The sequence below is a fragment of the Grus americana genome, chromosome 2 (genome assembly GCF_028858705.1).
Source record: "Grus americana isolate bGruAme1 chromosome 2, bGruAme1.mat, whole genome shotgun sequence".
In the NCBI taxonomy this organism is placed as follows: Eukaryota; Metazoa; Chordata; class Aves; order Gruiformes; family Gruidae; genus Grus; species Grus americana.
This window is the reverse complement of record NC_072853.1, coordinates 143,567,688-143,587,103: the sequence shown is the minus strand read 5'-3', so window position 1 is coordinate 143,587,103 and position 19,416 is coordinate 143,567,688. Positions and strand designations below refer to the sequence as shown.

At 36.2% G+C, this 19,416-nt stretch overlaps 1 protein-coding gene across 11 annotated transcripts in view; it reads left to right on the top strand.

Moving 5' to 3' along the window:
- Nucleotides 1-19,416, top strand: part of AKAP9 (A-kinase anchoring protein 9) — a 118,704-nt gene that overhangs the window by 65,765 nt on the left and 33,523 nt on the right. For all 11 annotated transcript variants that reach the window (XR_008575636.1, XM_054814347.1, XM_054814341.1 and 8 more), the window contains 4 exons: nucleotides 137-240; nucleotides 968-1,173; nucleotides 8,475-8,686; nucleotides 15,066-15,228. Coding sequence is in view for 10 of the 11 variants with exons in the window: in XM_054814347.1 (XP_054670322.1) it covers nucleotides 137-240; nucleotides 968-1,173; nucleotides 8,475-8,686; nucleotides 15,066-15,228 (685 nt within the window). In the remaining variant the exon portion in view is untranslated. The remainder of the gene's footprint in view (nucleotides 1-136; nucleotides 241-967; nucleotides 1,174-8,474; nucleotides 8,687-15,065; nucleotides 15,229-19,416) is intronic.

Here is a 19,416-nt window from a genome sequence, read left to right as displayed (position 1 = left end):
AAGTTTTATTAACAAAACACAACTAATTTAGATTTTAAATTTCATATTCTACTACGTATAAGAAGAGTATGTGGATTCTGGCATGACAGGATTTCTGTCCTTTTTGTCTTCTCTCCCTCTGCAAAAACTTACTCAGAATGAAAATGAAAACCGAAATGATGTGAGAGAGCAGATCTTTGAGGATGAAGATGGAGGAAGAAAGCCTGATGAAACATCTTCAGCTCTTCTTTCTAAAGAAAGGTGCTTAGAACTGTTAAGAAAACATTTTTTTAAAAATGTTAAGAATCATGTTCTTGTTGTTAAATTAATAATATTTATAAGCTTTATTCTGACTGATGATAATGGCAATTTTTTGTTCTAGATAACCATATTTCTAGATTTACATACTTTAGATTAATCAATGTCTTATTTTTTATAAAGCCTAACAATGTACTGGCATAAAGAATGAGACAAATCTTAACCTATTTTACTATATCTTTCATATGATGTATAGAACCATATACATCATTTATACAGGTGTATATTTGTATACCCATTGCATGTACATACATGAAATAAGTTTATATGAATATAATTGTTGTATTTGATAATACTTTTTGACTATTCTGTAACTTTTTTGATCTGTGTAGATGAACAATCTTTTTAATTGTCACTTTAAGAAAAGAGTAAGTTTATAATGAATACCTGGCAAATGTAGACCTCTGTTTTAAAAGACTAACTAGATAAAATACCAAGATAAAAGTACAAATATTGATAAATAGTTTGACTTTTTATATATTTTGTAAAAAGAGCTGCAAAAAGACTTTTAACACAAATGTGCTTTTCATATTTATGTATATGATGTGGGAAATCTTAATTTCACTGTTTCAGCTGCAAATTTTTCCTGGTTGCAAGGGTGTATAAGGGATAAAAACCACTTTGAAAGCAGGGGAGAAAATCAAAGGACTGATTAGTTTCTGTCCTACAGGCATGTTTTTCAGAAGGCTAATGAGAAACTCATGAAGATTCTTTTAGAAGTTGTGAAGACAACTGTGGCCATGGAGGAGACAATTGGTCACCATGTTCTCGGGTTACTGGATCGGTCTGGGAAAGTCCAGCCTTCCAAACCAGCTGGATGGGACACAGAGGCAGAGGAGTCAGTAAAACCCTGTATCCGTGTGGGATATGAAAAAGGTACTGCTTGTATGGTTTTCTATTTCATAACAGGTAGCATTTGCATACTTTTATTATGTATTTAAATAACCTTAGTTTTGAAATTTTTAATTAAAAATAAACTTTTTAAAAAAACCCTATTTGTCATTTGAATGCATATGACATCTCTGCTTAAGAGACAACATTTCGGGAGTTGTCTGTCTGGATCATGCCCCTAACTAGTTATGACTCATATCCAGGGTCCTGCTGTAAAGCCTGCAACAGAGTGGGAAAGCGATTGAGAAATACAAAAACAAATACGTTCCTGTTGAAGGAGGCGAAAAGAAAGAGAATGAAACATAGCTCCATGGCATCTTGCACCAACTTTACACCTTCCTCTATACATACGGGGAATGGGAACTGGTTTCAAAGGCCGTATCTCTACTAGTACACTTAATGTATGGAGGGACATTGCTGGTTACTCTGGCCAGCTGGCATGGGACAGCTTGTATATATGTTTGTGGGCTTCCTTAGCCTCCTAAAGAGGTTGGTTGCATGCAAACAGCCTTTTGGAAACAGTTCCAGGAATTTTCTAACTGCCAAGCTTTACCCATCAGCTGTTTGGAGGAGTGCTAGTTGGCACAAGCCTGAGCATTTTAATGTTGTAGTTAATTGCTTACCAGTGTCTTAAGAACTCTCCCAGGCTCTGTTTAATTTCCTGTGATTGTACAAGGAGAGTGTCCATCCATTTCTCTTTTGGGCAAGAATAGGTGCTCTATCGTATTGCCCTTTAGGTACCCATGGTACAGAAGTCAGCGTAAGGATGTGTACATTCATCCTGGGTCTTGTGGGGAGGCAATGTGCAACAGATCGGTTCAGCCTAAAACACATTATACATCTGGTTTTGGCCGGAATTTTAGCTACTGTGAGTGAGAAAAAGAACTGGAAGTCAAATACTACATCACATTATTAAGAAAGAGTCTACTACAGAGCAGGTTATCTGGTGAATTGTGTACGGCTGCAATGTAAGGATTCTTGAATTTTTCAAGTTAAGGGCACTTATATGTCTGTACAGTACTGCTGTTTCATTTAAAAAAAAAAAACCCAAACTCGTAACTTTTTGTTTTCTGCACATTTCACTGTGTTTGTGAGGAAATGTATTTTTTTAAAACTCAGACTTCTGAAGCTTTGCTTTTCCCCCCAAATTTTAGATTGGATAACTAAGCTTCCAGCCTTAATTTTTGATACTTGTCCAGGAGACCTTAGAAATTGAGAACATCTGCTACTATAATTGAAGGAATCACTTCTTTCAAAAAATAGTGTTCTTGCACTTTACTTTGGGGTGGGAAATGAATTGAATTTGCTTATGTTAAAGCAGTTTCAGAGTAAGTATCTTCAACCACTGGCAACTATTTTCTGCACAGTCTCCCAGCCAAGTGGTAAAAGGAGTAATGAGCAGGCTCAAAGTTTACTACCACCTCCTTTTGTATCCTGAGGAAGTTTTAAATTTTATGTAAACTGCATTTTGAATACATTTTCTGTATTAAAACCAGCAATTTATAAATATTCTTTGAATTCTTTGTGTTCTCATTGTATAGTCTGAGGTATGTAAAAAGCATTGGGGTTTTCACAACGTACCTTGCCCAAAGAAATATAAATGTATTCTGGTTATGAAGGCAGTGATGCCAGACTGTCACAGTTACATGTATGGTAGTATTACCTAGTGCATTCGCTGACCCTAGTTCATAGTTATATCATGCCTATTCTCAGAACACATACTGTTGCTTTTCTCCCGCATTTGCTGAGAATATTGCTCCCTTTTCTCCAACAATAAATACACAGCTGTATGTACAAAGTGCTAATACATGATTGTTGCCCTTCCCTACTCTCCTACATGTTTGCTCTGCACAGGTACATACCGCGCACCACAATATGTACATTTGCTTTTTGCCTACTCCTGCACAGCAATGTGCATGCTTGTATTTGTCACTAATTATTGCCATTAACAGTTCTTAATGTGGGTTACTTGCACTACATATATGTAGAAAACCACAGTTAAAAAAGTAACTTTATTTGGTATTTTAGGTGGTTATAATATAGACTTATGCCTAGCTTTCATACTACTGCTGTCTAAATGCAGAACAGGCCCTGTAATTGGAATGTATTGTTAATTTCTTGTGAAGTCTTCTGGTGAAAGAGTACTCTCTTAAGTAGAAGAGAACTGTATTCCGTTCCACTAGTGGTGAACATTGATTATTTTAACTCTTGTATTTGCTCTTGTATTTTGAAGAGGCATGTAAGCATTCACTCTTTGGTAGCAAAGCAATTTATCTGTTATTTTAATGCCTCCTTTGGTATAGAGCTGTTCACATACCGGTTGTTTATTCTAGTATTCTTTTTTGCATGTTTTCTTCCATTCAGAAATAATTATGAAAGGAGGAGAAACCAAAGAAAAGGGTGAGGATTAAAGAAGACCCAAGCTTACAGTGGCTATAATGGGTGAATTTATAGTTTGTAATGTCTCTCTGAGGTTGTATTCACAGTTCTCTTTTTTTCCTTTCAAAATGATACAAGAGCATCCTTGCTGTGTACATAGTTCTGCCGCTGGGGTCAGACAGCCATTAATAGCAGTTGTACTGTTTCATCAGCTGAAGTATTTGATCCTTCAAATGGAACTAGATGTCAAATTCTATTAGTGTTTTCAGCAACAGGACTGTTGGTATTAATTTCCTATACTTCTGCTGAATGGCCTGAGAGGATAAAAGCTTCGAAAATTTTCCCCCCATTGTTTTCTGGAAGTAAGAAGTAGGTAGACACTATTTTTATATTTTAACCTGTGCATGTTATTGTATTTTCTAATACTTAGCCAAACAGATCTTCCTTTTTAATTACTTAGGAAATTTGTAGGAATAAATTTGTACCAATAAAAATCTAATAAGCTATGATAAAATAGAAAAAATGTGCTGCTTAAAGTGAATTCTCTGTCCTGAATGTAATCCATATTTATTGACAAGCAAAACTCAGCTTACTGTTTTTGCTGAGTTTCAGCATTTTAAAAAGCTGAATCATTAAGGTCATGTACTTATAACCACAACCTGATTTATAGAGCATATAGAGGTTTATCTGGGACCTTGCTAGGTTATTGGCTAACACGGGATTTTATTTCTAGCATAGCAAGTAAAGTTCAAATTTCAGTCATAAAACGTGTCATTGGAAGTGAACGGCATTTGTACAAAGTAATCTGGTGAGTTAATTACATCCGGAGATTTGGAGCAGGAATCATTGTGACAGAGCCAGCAGGCTTTGCTGTTCCCCTCCCTCAGATGTGGTACCTTGGGTAGAGGGACTGCAGTAATGCAGGTTGCTGTGGAGAAACCAGTGCGATGACAGTATTCCTTGAACATTAAACCCTCTTACATACTTTCTGAGCTTCTTGTTTCCGAACAGTGTACCAGGAACAAGGTAGTAAATAGCTTTATATGCTGAAACGCCATAAAAACTGATTCATTTTCAACTTGTAGCCCCTAACCTTAATTCTTCAGTGGAATCCCAGGAGTAAACTGAGATACTAGCTCCACATGATGCAAAATATGTTTTGCTCCATAAATAGCAGTTGGCAACTCATAAAGAACTTCTATATCTGAAATTTCTGAGTAAGCACTGTGTAATTAAGCAATTTTCTTAAGATTTAGTGGACCATGACAGCTGACATGCTGAACTGCAACCTTTGTGGCAAGGAAACAATGTGAACCTTTGTTGTTGGTTTTGGGGTTTTTTTTTTTGTTACAGGGAGAGAGTTTACCCAAGGAGAAGACATTTTTACTTGGGCCAGTTATATTCTATTTATTATTTTGTGTCAACTGAAAAAAAATAAATTGGAGGACAGAGAATTTTATAGTTCTGGTGGGGTGGGAGATTGAACAGCATTATAAGGATTAGTGAAATGAGGGTTAGGCATTCAACTGCCAGGGGCAGTTAATAAAACTTGACAACGTTTCTATTTCTTGCTTCCACCACTGAAAATCTACTGGAAAGGTGCTGTGCTAAGATGCTGTGTACTATGTTCAGGGGAAAAAGATAGGGAGATTTGTACTTTGTAGTTAGGAAGACATTTAAGGTCAACTCCTGTTCTTAAGTGCCACTTTGTAGAAATTATAATAAGGGCACCTACATTTATAATTTGTCATTGATTTTTCTATTTGAGTTGCCAACCCTACAGTATAAACAGAATTATTACAGGTTTTTTGTGCATTTGATACTTTTTGTTTTTCCTTTTTTATCTTTGAGACTAGTAAAGTTTCCTTGTGCCGAGTTATACTTCGCGTGACTGTTCTTTCTTTCCTCATTTTTATAGTTATTTTTCAGGTAAATTATAATGTTTTGTTCTGAGATTTCTCATCTAACAAAATTGTGTTTTAACATTGGTTTATTTTGTATTTATCCAGAAGAAATGGAAGCAAATTATAAAAGAACTGACATAAGCAAAACAGGAGTTTAAAATCTTGTAATTAGTTCTTGGAGGCCAAATTGTACCGTTCTGGTCACTGGCAAGAAGTAATAATATTAGTGTAATATTAATGTAAGAGACTTATTTTGGATCTGGCTTTTGAAAGGTTACATTCTGTTGTTAAGTTTTCCTCCAGAAGTTTCCAGACAGCCAGAAGTTCAGATGATTTTGCAACAGACTGCACATTTCTGCAGTTATTTTTTATAATGTTTATTTTTGTATTTGACATACTCATCATTGCACAATCCAGCTGTACCTCTCAAGCAAATAATTTACTAAAATATAAAGATTATAGAAAGTGAATTATGAGCTAAGCCTGAGAAGGAAAACAGGAACATTACATAGATAATTTGTACTCCATCAAGAAAGAATTAGATTGTGCAATAACTACTATGTCATTGTTTTATCTTGTTTATAGTTGTGCTACTGTTCTGTGGGCTTTTATTTTGTGAGACCTCTGAAGCTAAGCAGGGCCTTACCTGGTGTGCACTTAAGATGGGTGGCCTCCAAAGAGTGTCAGGTGCTGCAGTAAGTGTGTCAGTGGCTCAGTAGGGAAAATGTTTTCCTTCAACTCAGTCTTTAACCAATGCTTTGGCACAGCATTTGGAAATACTTATGCTGCTGGATGACCGTCTTAAATGAAGGTCCATTCTACTCTGACGATATTAAAGCTTCTGCATCACTGTTGATATTTTGAGCCAGAGCCAACCCAAATTTGGGTGGTGAAAAATCAGAATGCTATTGCATAAAAACCATGAAATTGTTCATTTTACGGCCTTCCTTACACTGCAGGGGGGTGCAATATTAGGATATTATGGGAAAGCCTTTGTGTTACACAAACCCATTGCACATACTTAGTGTGCTGGCAGAAAATGACTGCCAGCCACTGCTACGATTACTCCACTGCAGTAGTTTGTGACTGAAGTGCCAAAGTGCAGTATTCGAAAGTGCTTTGAAATCCTGTGTAGATGAGAGGTGCTGTGTGAATGTATATTCTAGTCATGTGGTTATTCGTTCCATTCATGAATATAGTGTGCTGCTAGTTTTTTCCCTTTGGAGCGTGAAAAGAGTTTGTAACATATCCCACATATCTAAAAGGAGATATGAAATAGTAATGATATACCTAGAAGAAAAAAATTACTAAATACATCTGCGTTTAAAAAATCTTATCAATTATAAGGTAAAAGTAAACAAAACAAAACCTTTCAAAATTAAAATCACTGTAGATTAGTTTGTTGTATATGGGTCATATATACAGCTGCATCCACAATGAAATAAATGCATAGATATTATTCTCGGAATGTTTGCAGATATAAAAGTAAGTAAACCAGGTGGTTAATCATGTTGTAACTTGTTAAAAAAAGTCTTAAAAACAAACCTCAAAACTAGAATCCGACTTTCTTGCTAGGCTCAAATAACATCAACAAGAGGACTCATATTTCCAATGAGCCTGGTTAAGAGGCAGAAGCAAGTATAAGGAAGTTGTATCCAATGAGAGTACTAACTACATTTTTAAAGGCAACTTGTAAAACTGACCTATTATAATTTCATATCAATTTCTGTAACTAAACAAACTGTTCCAGTTTAGCAGTCACAATTCATGGAGTAACCAGGAGCTCTAAATTGAAAGATAACTCAGTATTGCAACTTTATTGCTAAACGAGCATTGACTGTTCTTAACTCATTTAGTCATATTGCTGTGTCCCAAAAATAAGGTATTTTTTGAAAAAACCTTAAGCAAAACCAACATCTAATTGTTTTTAAAAAAACCCAACACATCAAAACATTTATTTTATTTTAAATATATTTCAGATATACTTCATTAAAATAAACTGTCATTTAAAAAAACTTTCCACAATAGCTTTTATTTCTGACATTTCAAGTCTAACAGCCTAATGACATAACACTTCTTCATTTTTAAAATGGTATCAGCAATAGTTACCTACTGTCGTGATGTAGTACTGTGTTGTTCCTTCATACTGAAAGTGAGATTTTAAAACATCTCAGGAGTTTGCTTTCACTTGTCTCACTTAAATACAGCCCTGAATTCTAAATATGGCAAATGTACTGTTTTCTAGATGAATTGCTATCAGTTTAATACCACAGGCAAACTTTATGTCTCCTGCTTTTCAGACAGAACAGATAATGCCCTTAAACTGAATGGGACCTGGGGAAGATTGAGAAGTAGGCAGGTGCCAGGTGGCCCATCAGCAGGGACAGTTACAGTCCCCTGCACTGCACTTGATTTGTTCAGCCACCCATTTTAATCAGTTTTCAGTTCACTGATAGGAATTCTGAATTTTTATGTTCTGTATTCTAGTCTGTTTGTCCTGAGAAGTTGTCCGAATTACGTGCGTGTCTTTACTCGCTCGAGTCTATACCTTCGAATCACCAACTTAAACAGTTTTCTGTTAGTGCACACTAACATAGCCGGGCATCCATGAAATGGGGACTGAGAGTCTGGGGTTTTTTTACCTGGTTTATTTTAAAGACAATCTTGCAGGTTACTATTGCAAGTTATTCAAAGTAGTAAGGGTTACTGATAGTAACAGAGGTTTGAAGATGAGCCTCAGACCCAAAAGCATACTGAAAGGATGTCTAAAATATTCTCTGTTAGTATCTCCTTTTCTCTTTCCCTTCTGCTTGTTTTTAGTTGACACATTGTGTATCCTGTTTGTAAGTTTTTGTATGTAATATTTCCCTTTCTGTCTTTGTGACCAGTACAAATATTTTAATCATTTTATGACTTGTGTTTCTAATTGTAAGTCAGATGTACGGTTTTTCATATTTTGGAGTTCTAAGAGTCCATGTGAAAAGATAACTGTTGTTTTTCCAGAGTCCTGTTCCTCATATCATGGTAATAGTATGGGAGCTGATGATATTAACTTGTGGTCGGGAGCAACGGATGAAGGACTACTGAGCCAACATCTTGCAGAAAGTGGAATGGAAATAGATCCTGAAAATGAAGAACTTATTCTGAATATTAGTTCTCGACTACAGGCAGCTGTTGAAAAGCTTCTGGAAGCTATCAATGAAACTTCAAATCAGGTAGGGTGATCTGATAGTGAGGTATTTTGAATTTTGTGTCTCATTTATTTTTTTTTCTTTTTCTCATGAATGTGTTTGTATAAGCCTAAAACCTGGAGGCTCATTTTGAAAGCTGAAACAATACTTCAAGTGCCTATGCCCCAAAAAGTCTGCTCCAGCATGACTTTATGGATGAATTTAGATTCATGTTAGAAATCTGCTTTGGAGTGCAGAGGAAGCCTGAATTTAGGCATGTTTATCAATCTAGGGCACCCTTTCATTGCTCATATGGGTCATCTGCGTTCTACTGCAATCCAGAGATGAGACAGGAGGCGTCAGGGCATGTTGAGCTGGCCCTTGTGAAGAGGAAGGATTAAGGGGAACTCTGCTCAGTTCTCTTGACGAACATTTTAGTCAATTGACTGTCCAAAAAGGAGGAGCTCTCCTACTGTCTCTTCCAACTATGATTTAAACATGGCCAGTTAAACACATATCCACTTTCCTCTCAGAAAAGGAGTCTGCACTCCGGCTCTCCAGTATTTATGTGAGGTATGTGATTCACGAATAGTCTCAAAAAAAGAAGCAGTGTACGAGTTCTCCTTTCTGTTTGGTCTCGGGGTACTTTGTGTGGTGGGATGTTAGTTGGTCTCTGGAGTACTTCCCTGTTAATTGAAATGGGAGCTATATACCTAGATCAATCAGTTCAAATCACATTGCTTCTGTCGTGGGCTTTAATTTTAGATTATGTACATCTCAATTTGAAGTTATCTAAGTAAATATTCTGTATCTCACCGTAACTTTTTAAGCTCTCTTGAAGAACTCAGTCTTTAAAGTCAGCTCTGTAATCTATTTGCAACTAGAGTTCAAAGAATACAGTGTGGTTTATGCTACAGACCCATCTATTAGTTAACCTAGTAATGATATTACTTAACTCATTGCTTTCTCGTCTCTAGGTGTAAAATGTGCAAATCGTAACTTATGGGAATGAAGGAGGAAAAAAAATCTGTGATGATGAAAGTAATATGAAAATTCAGCTAACACTTTAAAAGTTTTAAGCATTTCAGTGTTTGTTGCTTTTGAAAAATAGTTCAAAAATGAAGTTGATACTTTTTTCTTCTTTTTTAAAAAAGAAAGAGATAAAAACCTAATTTCTGACTTTACTAAAGTTAAAAGTAATTTAAATAAAAATTCAGCGAACCCGCCCCGCCCCCCGCCCCCCCAGCTTACTAAAGCAAGCAGTCTGCTGGATCTTGTAAATCCATTTCTGCATTGTGTTTATTTGCAAACTCTTTCTGCAACAGCTCTCTTCTGTTTGAGCATGAATTCAATTAAAAAAAGATGTTTGACTTTTTGAGGTCTTTTTTCAGCTTAAGGCCTAGCATTACATAATAATGAAAAAGGATACACAGATACTCATATAGGGAGTTCTTAAAAATAAATAGGCATTTGTAGGACATCTTGCATTTAAAGAGCAGATGATACAGACAAAGAAAAACAACTTCAAAGTTTTACAGTAATTAAGAATTCATGCTGTGATTATAAAAGTATTGTCAATTATTTATTCTAACTGGCCCTTCTTTTTTCTGAACATTTCGCTGCTGATCTTTAAATGCAGTAGTTTTATACATAGCCCTGAATTATTTTACTTTTGTGACTGATATTTTTGCAGTAAGTATTTACTTTTCATAATATCAGTGAAAGTACTCAGTGTATTCTAAGCAGCTTATTTTTATTTATTGTCAATTGATCAAGAGAGTTTATTTTCCCTTCATAGCTTTGTAGCTGAGACCTTGCCAATACCAGCAACAGAGCTATGTTTTGGCTCAAACATATACACACACTTTTTTTTTTTTTTCCATTAATATGGATTATACAAATATTGATTTATCCCTGATGATTATATCTGGTGGGGTTTTTTTAAAGTTAATAAAATGTTAATCTGTTTACACATTTTCCCACAGTATTAAGGATAAATATTGACATCTTTTCTAGTTGTTCTGTAGATGTACTATGCAAGCGTTAAAGCTTATCTGCTTTGTAATGTCTGTAGTGTGCTTACTGGATTATATACAGTCCTTGTGTACACCAAGGGTTTGTAGATGACAACAATTATTTTTAACTATTCAGAAATGGCATGCTTTATTTTTTCTACTCTGCAATATTTTATAATCTAAACCTAATTACAGGCAGAAGAGATTTTAACCTTTCCTCTTAATCCGTTGTGTTGTGCATACAGACATGTAACCATTTCTTAAAATACACTTAAAAGAGTGAGGAAAACCTGGCAAAAATCTTCAAAGGAGCTATTTGAGACCTGTCTGAACACACACTTTGAGACCCTCAAGTGCAGTTTGAATCTTTTCAAGCAAGGCATATAGTGGGTGTATTAATTCAAATTCCACCTGCTGGTGTTATGTATAGGTAAATAAATCAGGCCACTCCCCTGAAGTCTTTCAGTTGGGAGATATTAACAGGAAGCCTTTAAACTAGCAGGGTTTGAGAAAGTACTTCCTGTTGAATTAACTCCAAGAGCAAGAGTCAAGGCAAATAATGACATATCTCTATTTCTCTTTCATTTGCCGTAGTGGAGTTGTAAAATCATTTTTAGTTTCTGTTTTGCTAGCTTGCTTGTCTGCTGCAGCGTACCTGTGCGAGTAAAACAAAATTATGCTTCCTTGCCTTGGAAATTACCTGCCAGCTGCTATTGTAAGATTTCTGTTGCTTTTTCATCTGAAACTTCTCTAAGAAGGACTTTTAGGAGTGACTGAAAGGAGTTTTCTTGCACCTCTCTCTATTTTGGATTAATCCACACCTGAATTACTCGGCTTGAGAATGTGATCTGAGGCTTCCTGCTGATTCTGAGTAGGTTTGTCACTGGCAGTGCTGATATGTGTCTTCAGACTGTTAAATGTGTGCGTTCTGTTACAAATTCCTGTTAGAAATTTCTAAAACCAGCCTAGCTAGTGCAAAATACCCACGTGACGGTTGAGAAGCGAGCAACAGCGATATTTTTTGGAATGGATTCTTACCGCACCTACTGGGCATCTAATCTGTTTAGTGGATTGTGGACTGAAGGCCAAGAAGAAAATACATATGAGGTTGAATCTCGTGTGCCTTTACCATATCCTTTTCCTTTCACTGAATGCTTGGATGAGAATAATTCGGTAGTTGTAAATACTTCAATTTTTCACTTCAGCCACAAAAAAAATGGGCACATTTTAAAAGTTGTGTCTAAAATCTCCTTGCCTACACCTCCCTATTCAGTAAGTATAAAAGTTTTTAAAAGGAATTATATTTTAAACCAGCTTAAATAGAATAGAATGCAGTGAGCAATGATATAAACTTGCCTCTGTCATTAATGTTGTTATATACTGCTGACGGGCTTTTTTCCTACACAGTTTTAAGGGCACTGAAAAAGCTTTAATTATACAATTCTCTGTGTTCATTTCTAACAAAAGAAGTGTAGCAAACACAAGAGATATATTGAATTACGGACATTTGCAATCTCTTTTTAAAGCACTTCAGTGTTATTTATTACATTACATTTTTCTCACTGTCAATAATTTATGTTGTGGGGGGAAGGGGACTGCAGTCAGTTAAAATTGTTCCTTTATAGTTTTCGTGCACTGACTAGTAACATTAACTAGCACAAGCTTGCTAATGGATTCCAGTGATCCTATGAAAACATTTTTGTTGTTGAAAAATCATGTTCATGTTTCTGCTTCTTTTTGGTTTTGCCCTCTGATATTTTTAATAATACCTTGATTTGTTACTACTGAAAAGAGCTGGAGAATAATTTTTATTCTGAGTTTTTGTTGGAGTATTTGATGCATTTGAGTAAGCCATTTTTATGGTTGTCTATGTACAGTAAACCTATCGTGTTTCCCTTTTATCTGAGATGGGTCTTTCACTAAGCACCTCAAAATGCAAGACTAAAGTAAGAATATTCTGTGATTTTTAAAATATCTCAAACCAGTGCAGATATTCAGCTGCAGCATTTATACCTTTCTTTAACTCCTGTCAGAATAAATATTTCACGGTAATGATGTCCATCTAAAAAGGAATGCTGTAGAAAATAAATCAAGTATTTAAATTCAGTGTGTTATAAAAAAGAATGTATCGATTATTCAGACATTCTTTTCAAAGTGTAGTTTTATTTATAAGAGGATAATTTTGTGTGGTATGTTCCATGAGATGTTCCTAACCCATTTTTCTGAGATTTTAAAGCAAGCTAATCATACTCATGAACTTAGCTAGAGATGGTGAGAAAGCTTTTATTTTTGAAGAAATTGAGAGAAAGAATATGTTTATAGAAACTGTAGCAAAGTCACAGATGTTACTACCTTACAAATATGTGCCAATATCCATAATACTACAGAGGAAAAGAAAAAAAAAAAAGGAAGAGGAGCAGGAAATATGTATTATTTCATTTGCTGACGTTATTCTTGTTAAAAATAAATTGTCTTATTTAGAATACAAGCCACACTAACAATTCATGGCAGGTTCAGCTCTGACAATTTTTATTTGTGTCCCTCAGAGGTGAATGTAGGCTGTATATGTTAACAGTTGAAAAGTAGAGATCATCTTGGTAATTGACTCCAGTTTGCTGTTAGATGAACATTTTGTGTAATCAAAACTTCTAACATTAGACTAACGTTCCTTCTTTACTATTTTGCTTTTGTAATTCTCTTTTTAATTCTTTTTTAAATTGGCACTTTGGGTATGTCTAAATTGGGTAGTAAGTATACGGTTTTATGCATTTCAGTCCTGGTTTTCCAGTAGAATCATAGAGTGGTTTTGGGTTAGAAGGGACTTTAAAGATCATCTAGTTCCAGCCCTCCTGCCATGGGCAGGGACACCTTCTACTAGACCAGGTTGCCCAAAGCCCCATCCAACCTGGCCTTGAACACTTCCAGGGAGGGGGTATCCACAACCTCTCTGGGCAACTTGTGCCAGTGCCTTACCACCCTCACAGTAAAGAATTTCTTCCTGATACCTAGTGTAAATCTACCCTCTTTCAGTTTAAAGCCATTACCCCTTGTCCTATCGCTACACTCCCAGATAAAAAAATCTCCATCTTTCCTGTAGGCCCCTTTAGGAACTGGAAGGCTGCAATTAGGTCTCCCCAGAGCCCTGTCTTCTCCAGGCTGACCAACCCCAACTCTTTCTGCCTGTTCTCACAGGAGAGGTGCTCCAGCCCTCTGATCAGCTTTGTGGCCCTCCTCTGGACTTGCTCCAACAGGTTCATGCCCTTCTTGTGTTGGGGCCCCCAGAGCTGGATGCAGTACTCCAGGTGGGGTCTCACAAGAGTGGAGTAGAGGGGGAGAATCATCTCCCTCAACCTGCTGGTCATGCTTCTTTTCATGCAGCCCAGGATATAGTTGGCTTTCTCGGCTGCAAGTGCACACCCCGAAAGTCCCTCTCCTCAGGGATGCTCTCAAACCATTCTTCGCCAAGCCTGTAGTTGTGCTTAGGATTGCCCTGACCCACATGCAGGACCTTGCACTTAGCCTCTTTGAACTTCATGAGGTTTGCACAGGCCCACCTCTCAAGCCTATCAAAGTCCCTCTGGATGGCATCCCTTCCCTCCAGCATGTCGACAGCACCACACACCTTGGCGCCTGTGGCAAACTTGCTGAGGGTGCACTCAATCCCACTGTCCATGTCACCAACAAAGATGTTAAACACCACTGGCCCAAATATCAACCCCTGAGGAATGCCACTCATCACTGGCCTCCACCAGTCTCCTCCAGTAGTTTAGGTTAGTGACATAGTGAGATTGTGCTACATCTGTGGTTGTACCCATTAATTATTAACCCATCAGACAAGCAGAGAAGAATAGAAAAATCCTTAATAGTTCTGTTAGGTGGACACAGTTGGAAGAAGCATTACTTTACTTCCTTGTGGGTCGAAAAGTGTGGTGTATTCAAAATTCATGTTTTTGTGGTGTTCGTCTTAAGGCAAAAAAGAAATGAAATACCATTTGTGTCAATTTATATCAAAACCTATGCCAGTTTTATGCAATGTTTTTGAGCAATTCTACATATATGATGGGTGATAGCCTATTCATATTTAGTACAAAACTCTTGTGTAAGTAAAGGCAAATCTAGTGTAAACTCATAAACCAGGAATTACCGGAACAAAGACGGATTTAGCCAGGTGGCTTATTGAGTTCACTATACTGACAAAGTTTATTTGCTTAGAGTTTTGTACTGAGTCAGTCTTCCAACTATAGTCTGCGAATGTGTGTTTAGTAAAGATCTTATTGAATGTCCAGTGAAGTTATATAAGACTTCTTATCACACTGTAAAGCAACTGTTAATTAAATAGGAATGATAGAATGCTTATTTAGCAGAAAACCTTCGGTTTATCTAATTTCTGTAATTTTTTCCTGTGGTAGCTTGAACATGCTAAAATTGCTCAGACAGAACTCATGCGAGAGTCCTTCAAAAAGCAACAAGAGGCCACAGAATTTATCAAGTATCAGGAAGAACTACAAGAACGTCTTAATGAAGAAACCAAAGCCAGAGAGCAGTTGGCTTTGGAGCTTAGTAAAGCTGAAGGTGAGTAGCTTCTTTGATGAGTTGTTGAACTTTGCACTCACTTGCCTATTAATTGGATAAAGAAATTGCAATTTAGATCAATTTCTTTGCAAATTTTAGAATGTTATCAGCCTTCTGAATAGTGATGGACAAGATGACCTCTGGAGGTCCCTTCCAACATTGACCTCTTTGTGATTCTGTTTCCCAACTTTGTCTCATTTATTATTGTCTGACTTAACGCATTATTTTTATATGTCTTATTATCCTCCAAATTAATTTATTTCATCATAACATATCTGTTTATGCAGACAAGCTTAAGTATTAACAACGTAGAATCGTAGAATCATGAACAGTTGAGACTGAAAGGCACCTGCAGAGACCTTCTATTCCAACCCCCTGCTCAAAGCAGGGTCAGGTAGAGCAGGTTGCCCAGGACTCTGTCCAGTCAGGTTTTGAATGTCCACAGCCTCTCTGGACACCCTGTTCCAGGATTTGACCACTGTCAAAGAGGGGAAAGAAAAATAAGAAAATAAAAACAGATTTTTTTTTTCTTACATTGAAATTCAGTTTGTGCCCAGTGCCTCTTGACCTTGACTTAGTTCCACACAAACACGGATAAAAATGTAGAACCTTCACTTTGAATTTGGTGATACGGTGGTGATAAGTTTGAATTTGCAGTCTGTTTGAAGTGATCTTTTTAAGTATATTTGAAACTACATTAAGGAAGCAGTCAAAAATTGTAGGGTGTTACAACAGGAGAACTCTAATAATCTTTTTTGACATCAGGAGGATATGTTCAAATCTGATAGACACTTAATTTGTTCTTTAGAAGGAGCTTTATTGTTTCAATAACTGAATGTTTTGTTTCCACCCAACATTTCTACATTATCTCTTTGTAATTAGCATCTGGAAAAGATGCGAAAAATACCTCCCCTGTAGATAAGATCTCTGTAGTAGTATGCAGAAAGATATTTTGGCTAGTTCTGGAGCTCAGCAGACTTCTCTGTTTCAAAGTGGGGAGCGTAAAGATAGTTTCATAGCCAAATGTTATTCCTGAAGAATGCTATCCTGCCAGCCTTCCTCTTCTTTTACGTAGACAAGTAATCCAACGTGAGTTCATGCACTATTAATAGCTGGGACACACATAACCTGAAAAGAAGTGCAGGTTTCAAAGCAATGTGTCTAAAATGTGGTCCAAGGGACAGGTGGTAGCCTGACAGTTCACACAGCATAAACATTGTGTGTCATCAGCACCAGTACTGGCTGCAGCATTTCAATAGCGTTAGCAAAACTGCAAAGGAGGAAAATTGATTTCAGAGGGAATAGATTCAAATGTGAAAGAGACATTATTCCTTTTTTTTAACTATTAAATTAAGAGTGAAAAAAATCTTGTATGGAACACATCTTAACATGCAAAAAAAATGAAATCTTCCACCAAAATACAGATGACCTAAGAATTCTTGCACAGATGGGGTTACAAAAGTGTTTAGTATTGATGAATTTCAGAACGTAGGTGGCTTTTATGTCTGTTGCTGCTTTCCTTGGAGGAGAATATTTTTGTCTTGACAGAATTTTTATTCACAAATCTTCAATAATAGAATAGACTAATATATTAGGGCAAAGCAGAGAGTTTAGTGTTAAGTTTTATTTAAAGGTAGGAATGTCATAATATCAGAGCTGTCTCAATAGGTTTAATCCTACAAGTAGCATTTAAAAAAATAATACTAGAGACTAATTTTATTAAAAAAATATTATTAACTTATCTCTGTTGCTTTTCCTTCTAGGTCTGTATTTTTTTGCTTAGTCAGGTTCTCCACTAAGAATTACAAGCTTGCCTTTTCATTTACAATAAATACATTTCCATTTGGATGGGACTTTATTGCAAAGAGTGCACGCATAATTGTTTTTGAAGATGACTTCCCACAGAATGAGACTTGCTTATTACCCATTTTTTATTTTCATTATTATTTTTATCCTATTACCATCAGAAAAGCAAAAAATCTAAAGTTAAATAGTTTCTTCTCTGGAGCAGTGCACTTTTGTTACCAAGTTTGCTTGTGCAAACAAACTAATAGCAGCAAAGAAAACGCAAACTCTTACTAGATGCCAGTTTGTAGATAATGGGATTGCCCATCTGTAAATAAGGGCAAAATTTACCTGTAAAATTTTATTAAATGCTTGGAATATTCTATCAGAGCCTAGTTTGGAGATACAACAGATGAGTCAAGTATGTATTTTTTGCTAGCAAAGAAAGTATGTTAAACACAAAAATCTAGTGAGAGCTGTGAAGCTATATTTTGCACTCTCAGGATTTTATTTGATAATGTTTTATTTGGGGAAAAAAAAAAACTTGGAAGCATATAAAGTGAAAACAATCTTCAAAAAATTTTAACCGGAATTTAATTTTAATCTGAGCCATAGCAATGTCAGTTTATAGGACTTGACAGACTTGCTGTGTTGATTTGGTTCATGAACAGTTCTGGAATGTAAGAGACAAAATTTGATCTTAGTTTTAGCCCCTGATAGATATGTGGCACAGTTGAGCTTTTAAGTTAGGTGGAGATTTATGTTGCATGTAGAGATTTAATTCAGCTCAGTCTTTTGCAGGAATTCAGCTAATTTGTCCCTCTTAGTGCTTTAGTGTTTTATAATTCCTGAATGAATTAAATCTTTTTTTAATCCTTTTTTTCTGTGAGCTTCTGAAAGTAATGCACTTAAAAATGACAGGCACCTTTTTTTTGGTGTTGATATAACAAAACAAAAATGCCGTAGAACATCTTTTTATTTAATTTCTTCTGCTCGTTGAACTGAGCTGTGACCATACTCTGACAAAGCCAAACTACATTCTCTTATCAAATTCCTTAGATAGGTATGCAGAACAATGTCTTAGTTCATTATACATCTGATACTCTGTCCTCTCTTGAGATAGAATGTGTCATTTTTGATCATTTCTTTCTTATCACAAAAACCGCTGCAGCTGAGACATTTTCAAACCTCTAGTGTTTTAGTGGTGTCAGATATGACTTATCTAATGTGATAGATAAAAAAGCTAATGCCAATTTATTCACTGAACTCTGACAACTTTCATTACGTCTCTTTAAAAGGAAAAAAAAGGAAAGGAAAAAGGCAGGAGTGTAAACACCACGACACGTGATCTTAGCAGACTTTTTCTTCATTGTTCATACCTTTTTGGTGGGTGTGTGCACTCCATTTAACCCAAGAATGCCCTCTCAGCTTCCAGCCTGTTAAGTACTCATTGTGAATGTTATCTGATATGGTGGGAATAACTACTAGAATTTGTATTGCCTCAGATTTTTTAAATGCTGTTAATGATGTTTCTAGTTCAGTATTTTTTGTTTCAACAGCCAGTCCCTCTATGTGGCTGTGTTCTCTGTGAATCCAAGTCTGGAAAAAAAAGATTGGTCAGCAGTGCATGATTGATGTGCACGGGGACCAGACGTGTGTTCCTCAGACTGTGTATGCAAAGACCACCATTACTTAATTTCCCTCTTGGTAGCTTTCCTCTGATAAGGAATTAAGTCCTCTCAGAGGTTTTACTTTGTGTACATTGATAGCAAATTGAAACATCCTTAGTTTTCTTATATTCTCAAGCCAGGGTAAAATCCATTTTAATACTGGCTCAAGACTATAGATTTATACTGATAAAGTACTTCCATATTGAAAATAGTTTGCTATTGAAAAAATACTACTTGAATTCTGTGTGTTTAATGAGAAGAAACCTGTGAGATGGGGTGTGGGTGTGGGTGTGTCCAGCTGAGAAAGTTTAGACATCGTATGACTGAGGTCTTATTTGTCTTTTGGAACCGTTGGTATCAGACATGACAGAACACACCTTACCATGGAATCTGGGATACCTATTTAGTATCTTCTGTCACTCAGTAAAAATGTCTTTTGTGTTCTGTGGTTAGACATTTCTGAAAGGGCTGATGTGAATCTTCTGAAGCCATTACCATTACAGGATCTCAGTTTAGGTTGTACAGCCCTCAAGGAAATTCACTGGTTTTTCCTAAGTCTCCAGCTTTATGCTCACTTCTGCATCATTCCAAAATGGTGCCATTTCTTACAGCCGTAATTTTCATAAAGCTAAAACAGAGCTCCCCCTCAGATTCCTACATAAGCTACTTCACTATGAAGCAATTTTTAAGTGTATAAGACGCATTCTCAAGGCAGTGTCCCAAATTCTCTGTT